The sequence below is a fragment of the Octodon degus genome, unplaced genomic scaffold (assembly GCF_000260255.1).
Source record: "Octodon degus isolate 3935 unplaced genomic scaffold, OctDeg1.0 scaffold00111, whole genome shotgun sequence".
Classification (NCBI taxonomy): Eukaryota; Metazoa; Chordata; class Mammalia; order Rodentia; family Octodontidae; genus Octodon; species Octodon degus.
This window is the reverse complement of record NW_004524687.1, coordinates 3,881,659-3,887,758: the sequence shown is the minus strand read 5'-3', so window position 1 is coordinate 3,887,758 and position 6,100 is coordinate 3,881,659. Positions and strand designations below refer to the sequence as shown.

The following is a 6,100-nucleotide window of genomic DNA, read 5'->3' as shown; positions in this document are numbered from 1 at the left end:
ATGGCTCAGTGGAATAAGCGCTTCCCTGGCAAGTGCAAGGGCCTGAGTTCAATCCCTGGTTCCACCCAAAAAAAAAAAAAAAAAAAAAAAAAAAAATCTAAGCTATTACCAATTACTTATAATATGGAAGTTCTATATCTTGTATCAAAATTTTTACTGTTTTTCTTCAGTACTGGTTATTGAATTTAGGGACTTCACACAGAGCTACATCCCTAGCCCTTATACTTTGGGGGAAGGGGTTGTTTGGGGCACTGGACCTCACCACATTACCCAGGCTAAACTTGAACTTTTGATTCTCCTGCCATAGGCTTCCAGAGTGCTCTGTTTTCCTCATTGATTTTATTTTATTTTTAAATTTTATTTGTGTGTGTGTGTGTGTGTGTGTGTGTGTGTGTGTGTGGCCAGCTCAGCCCACCAGGGGGCTGTCCAGCATGTGGTGCTGGGGGATCGAACCGCGGTCCCTGTGCTTTGCTTAGCTTGTTCTAAGTAGGTGCTTTAGACCACTGAGCCATCTTACCAGCCCCTTCCTCATTGATTTTAGTTCGGTCAGTGGTTTAGTGTCTTGTACTAATTGAAGATTTTTGAAATATGGTTCTAATGAATGTATAGTATAGATTTGCTACTATAACAAAACACCACAGATGGGTAATGTATAAATGCTAGAAAATTATCCAAGATATGGAGGATAGAAGGCCCAAGAGCAAGGCACTGGCTATTAAAGGCCTAGTCTCTGTTTCCAAGGTGGATCCTTCTTGTTGCATTCTCTATAGGACACAAAGGTGCTCAGACATCAGAAGGGCAAGAAAGGGTCAAACCTCCCCAATATTGAGCCCTTTTAGGACTCTGGCTGCTCTAGAACAAAGCCCTTGTGATTCAGTGACCTCTCCAAAGCACATTTCCTAATTTTGTTGCATTTGGGCTTGAGTTTCAACAGGAATCTTGAAGGGAACAGAACATCCAAGCAGTAATTAAGATGACTATATAGCTTAGTGTGGTGGCTTATATTGTGGTGCCAGTTACTTAGGCTATGACAGAATCAAAACTTCGAGGCTAACACAAGATGTTTAATGAGACCCTGTCTTAACAATAAAGTTTACATAAAGGATTGGAATGTAGCTCAGTGGTAGAACAGTTGCCTAGTAGCCATAAGATCTTGCTTTTAATACCCAATACCCCAATAAGAAAAAAATAGCAAGGTATATTTTGATAAACTAGGATACAATCTATGAAACAAATTAAGACTTTTTTATGACCTCTAAGAATATTGAAACTACTCTTTAAATTAGAATTATTCCCCTCAAAACATTCAATAGACATTAACTTCTCTGAAATCTTTGAGTGCTATTATTTGGGGAAGTTGCGATTTCCTTGGTGAGGTTGAGCATGGTAGTAGGGCTGTATATATAAATGAAGCTGACCTGTTTTCCTGCGAATGCTTTATCCAGCCCTGTGAGACTTCACGTTGAAGATCATCATTGGTGACTTTCTTACTTGTTTTCTGATGTCTGCCTCATTAAAAACTAATAATGCTGCACAATAATGCTCAGACTTTAGCTAGTACTCCCCACCTCCATGGTTTACTTCAGTCTTTCTCAACACACATACAGTGCCATAAACTGTTGCACTCATTTTCACATTTAATATTAATATAGCATATGTCATATGTGTCCCTGAAAGGATGTCATATATTGGAACAAGTCAAGTATTCTCTTTGGCAGAAGTAGAAGTAGCAGGCCAGTGAGATAGCTCAGCAGACTAAAGCGCCTACTTAGGCAAGCTTATGCAAGTTCTGGGACGCAGTTCAATCCCTGGTACCACATGCCATACCAGCCCCGCCCCCTCAAGGGGCCTCCCAAGCATGAGGATTACAGGTGTCTGGGAATTTATTTCACTTGGCAGTATTCTTCCAAGTCCCTCAGGGTAGGCTGAGCCCACTAGAATGAGACCCTGTAACAACCAAATACAGAGGAGGAAGAGGGGGGAAGGGGGAGGGGAGGGGAAGGAGGAAGTGGGGGAGGAGGAAATAGAAGTAGCACTATAGTCAGGATGAAATATCACATAATTTAAAATATCTTATATTCGTGGATATTTTTATTTCATCTGTTTCTTTTGGTATTTGTCTGTGTTATTTGTTCTAATAGTGTGTAATACTTGAATTGGTGCTTCAGCCCTAGACATCTGTTTGGTCATTATTCTGTGAGACAATGAGTTACAGGTCTCTAGTCCTTTGTCCTCTTTCTGTCCCTATACTTGTAACAAAATTTTTAGTTAAATCCATATCCTGTGTAAATATTTTCACTGCTGAGCCATAAAGTATAATTTGTTTAGTTCTGAGTAAATACTTATACAATTTTTTCACTTGTGTTACTTTTAGTTTATAGCTACATTTCCTTAATACATGAAAGAAGTTTTATATCTGACTAGATCTTTTAAATATTCTTAATTTTTTTAAGCAGGCAAACATTCTTCTGTTTATTCCAGTGGTGATACTTAGCCTCCTGGCTTATTACACATTCTGGGAATTTCTTTTATTTATTTATTTAGTACAAGGTCTACAGAGTCTCACTACACAGATCAGACTTATAGTGATCCTCCTGTTTTCAGCCTCTCAAGCACTGGAATTACAGGCATCTGGGAACTTATTTCACTTGGCACTATTCATTATTCTCAGGTATTAGAGTCACTTGGCAGTATTCTTCATTATTCTCAGGTATCAGATCCTTTGTTTTCTATATCCTGTTTTCCTTTTTAGTTTACACCTTTACTTAGGGAACCCACTGTCATATAGTTTCCTCAAAGAATATATAAGCTTAACACCTTCCCAGTTCACTCTGTTCTCATATGTGATAGATAATTTGGGTAAGAAAAGTACATTAGTCTTTATCCCATGTCCACCTTATTTGTTTTAAGCTACATCACCATAAAGAGTTTCAAGAAAGGGTAAGAAAGGTAATGTTGTTGATACAGTTAAGAATATCCTTCTACACTGAAGATTCCAGGGGACAGAAAGTAGGGAGAGGTTTTTCTACATTCTGGTCTTAAATTTGTAATATGTGCCTTCTCACTTCTCACACTATCCACTACCATAGAGTCTAAGTTGTATAAAGTGTCATCTTGAGTGTCAGTACCATGCCAACTACTTACATTTCTGCCAAGGAGCAGAGAACACAAAACTCATCCTCCTGCTGAAATGGTGTATACCTGATTAGTCTTTAAACTTGAAAATAATAGCAACACATTTCATAATGCTTAGCACATGTGCCCCCAAAAAGAATATAGTTAACCATAGATACTGAGTGATTTCAATGTGTTGATAGGTCATTTAAACTTTCATATTTGATCCTACCAAATATTTCTAAAACATGATAGCACAAGTCACTTAGGAGCCTGAGGCAGAAAGATTTCAAGTCCTGCCTAAGGAACTTAGATATTAGAGTTTTAAAAAGGGGATGGGATATAGCTCACTGTGAAGACCCTGCTTCAGTCTCCAATATTATGGGGAGTGGGGTTTCTTTAAAACATAAAAGACTGGATCGACATGATCTGTAAGTTTGTGATTTCAGATTGCTTAATTTTTAAAGGGTTGCCTGGACATCGGGAAGTTGAAGTTAGATATGTGGACTTCGGCAATACTGCAAAAATAACACTTAAGGAGATGCGCAAAATAAAAGATGAGTTTCTAAGTCCCCCAGAGAAGGTAATCTACTGGTTATGAACTCTTAGAATTGCACTATTAGCACAAACATGAAAATATTTTAGAAGTTATTTTTACCATAGAAATGTTCTGATAGCCATTGTTTTGTCTCTAGTCTGATACAAAGACTGTAGCTAAGTGTTTCTACAGTTGCTATTTGAGAAATACTGTGTGGTTCTTAAGGTGTAGCTCAGTGGTAGAGCACTTGCCTAGTATGCATGAGTGAAGTTTTGCAAAAATAATGTGTTTGTTGATATATAATTACTAATTACAAATATTTTTATATACGTATATTTGTGTCTTTTGTACTTACTGGCCAGCAGCTTTTACCATATTACTTTTGGATATGTAATGTGGTAAGAATTTCACATCTATGATGTTTTGAGTGAAAAAGTTCATCTCAGAAATACTAAAACTGTGTTAAAGTTACATGTAAAACCTAGGAGAAGTCACAGAGACTATATGAAAACATGTAACCTTGTTGATCTCTGAGGAGTAGGATTCCTAAAAAGTATATGAAGGGGGCTTATTTCTGATATATAGTCTCATGTTATTTAAGTTGTTATTAGCAATATTTTTCATTTTGAGAAACTTGAAAATTTAGATAAGCAACTCAGAAATATTGATTAGTAATGTGGGACATATTTGCTGCTGAAATGTATCTTCTGTGTTTTTAACAATTATAGAATCAGATTATATTTCTGCGAAGCTGTTTTTCTCATTTAATATGTAACTATCTTTTCAAATGAATGTTTATTCAGTATATTGGTGTGCAGTGATTGATTCAACCAAATAGTTTCTTAAAATTTTTTGTATTTAAAAACTGTGTTTATAGACAACTTCACACATTTATATCTAAATTCAGACACAAAGATTAGATTTTCTTTTTTTAGATTTTTGAAGTGCAGGGTCTTGAACTCAGGACTTTAAGTATGTTTAGCAAAGATTACCTAAAGATTGTTTTAATTGTGGAATTTTGTTTGATACAGGCAATTAAATGTCAGCTGGCGTATATCAAACCATGTGAAAGAACTATGCAGTGGTCTAAAAAAGCAAAAGACAAATTTGAAGAAAAGACTCAAGATAAATTCATGACATGTTCAGTTCTTAGTAAGCTATTTCCATTTTTATTTATTATACAATTCAACATAATTGTAGATAAGATTAACATCTAATGTTGGTCATATCTTAGAATATATTCAGTATATCATGAGTAGTAGTACAAATGAGAGTCAACATTTATTAAGAACTTGGTAAATGGGACTCTATCTCTTACAAGCTCTGTAAAATCTCAAGTCACAACATGAGACAAAAATTACCTTTAAAGACCAAGTCATGTTTAATGATCATGGTGGTGCACACCTGTAGACAGGAGGCTGAGTCAGGAAAATAAGTCAGCCAACTTGAGCAATATAACAAGACCCTCTCTTAAAAACCAAAACCAAAGTCAAGTCACTCTTATTTATTTTTTAATGTATTTGATACAGGGTCTCACTACACACTTTGGACTCATAGTGATCCTCTTGTTTCAGCCTCCCCAGTGCTGGGATTACAGGCATGCACCACCACCCAGTCTCCATGGCCGGTTCAGCTTGCATGGGATCAGGGCTGGTGTGGCAGTTAAGTCACTCGACATGTTTCCTTGAAAACTGTAAAGCCAGGAACTAGCTGCATTTATTTATCTTTTGCTAGGGATCTATTTTTCTTTTTTCAATTACAGAGCTCTATTTTTATTCTTGCCACAGTGAATGCTAAGTTTTAGTTTCCAAGCAAGAAAGGGGAGGTGGAACGTGATAGATAAATTGCATTTATTGTTTTTTGATTTTTTTCATTTGGCTAAAGTGAATCCAACTGTAGGTTCTCAACATATTTTGAAAGAAGTTATTCCTTTTTGAACAGTAGGGGTGCAAAAACATGTGCACTAGCCCCCACTACAGGTTCTGAAAATAAAAAGTTTAATGGCAGTCCAATCTGAATTGACTATCTAGGCTTCATCGCCTTTATAATAAATCTTAATACCTTCTACTTTGAGATAGTAATATTTTGGGGCTGCTGCCCCATAGTCTACTGAAAATATTACAGAATGAATAGCATATGTACTCTGTAGCTTTTATCCATTCTAAAACATGTTTTGGCAAAGGATTTGGAATCTTGCTTTCATTTTAAATTAGGTGTTTTGATCTGTGTAAAAACTGTGACAGGCTTCTTGGCTTTTTGGCTAAGATCAAGTGTAAAACAACAAACTTGGGCTTTGCAGAGTTTAGTGTGTCCTAGTACATGATACAGAACAGCATGTTTAGTTAGGGTTGATGCAGAACACTTTCTTTTTTTTTTAAAGTTTTATTGATAAACAGCAATGAGACAGTTTCAAATCAAATCGGAAGTAGTTTCAACAAATAATACACT

At 36.2% G+C, this 6,100-nt stretch overlaps 1 protein-coding gene across 1 annotated transcript in view; it reads left to right on the top strand.

Annotated features, from left to right (window-relative positions):
• Positions 1-6,100, top strand: part of Rnf17 (ring finger protein 17) — a 228,465-nt gene that overhangs the window by 101,261 nt on the left and 121,104 nt on the right. The window contains 2 exon segments of the mRNA XM_004639411.2: positions 3,582-3,697; positions 4,684-4,804. Of these exon segments, the coding sequence (XP_004639468.1) occupies positions 3,582-3,697; positions 4,684-4,804 (237 nt within the window).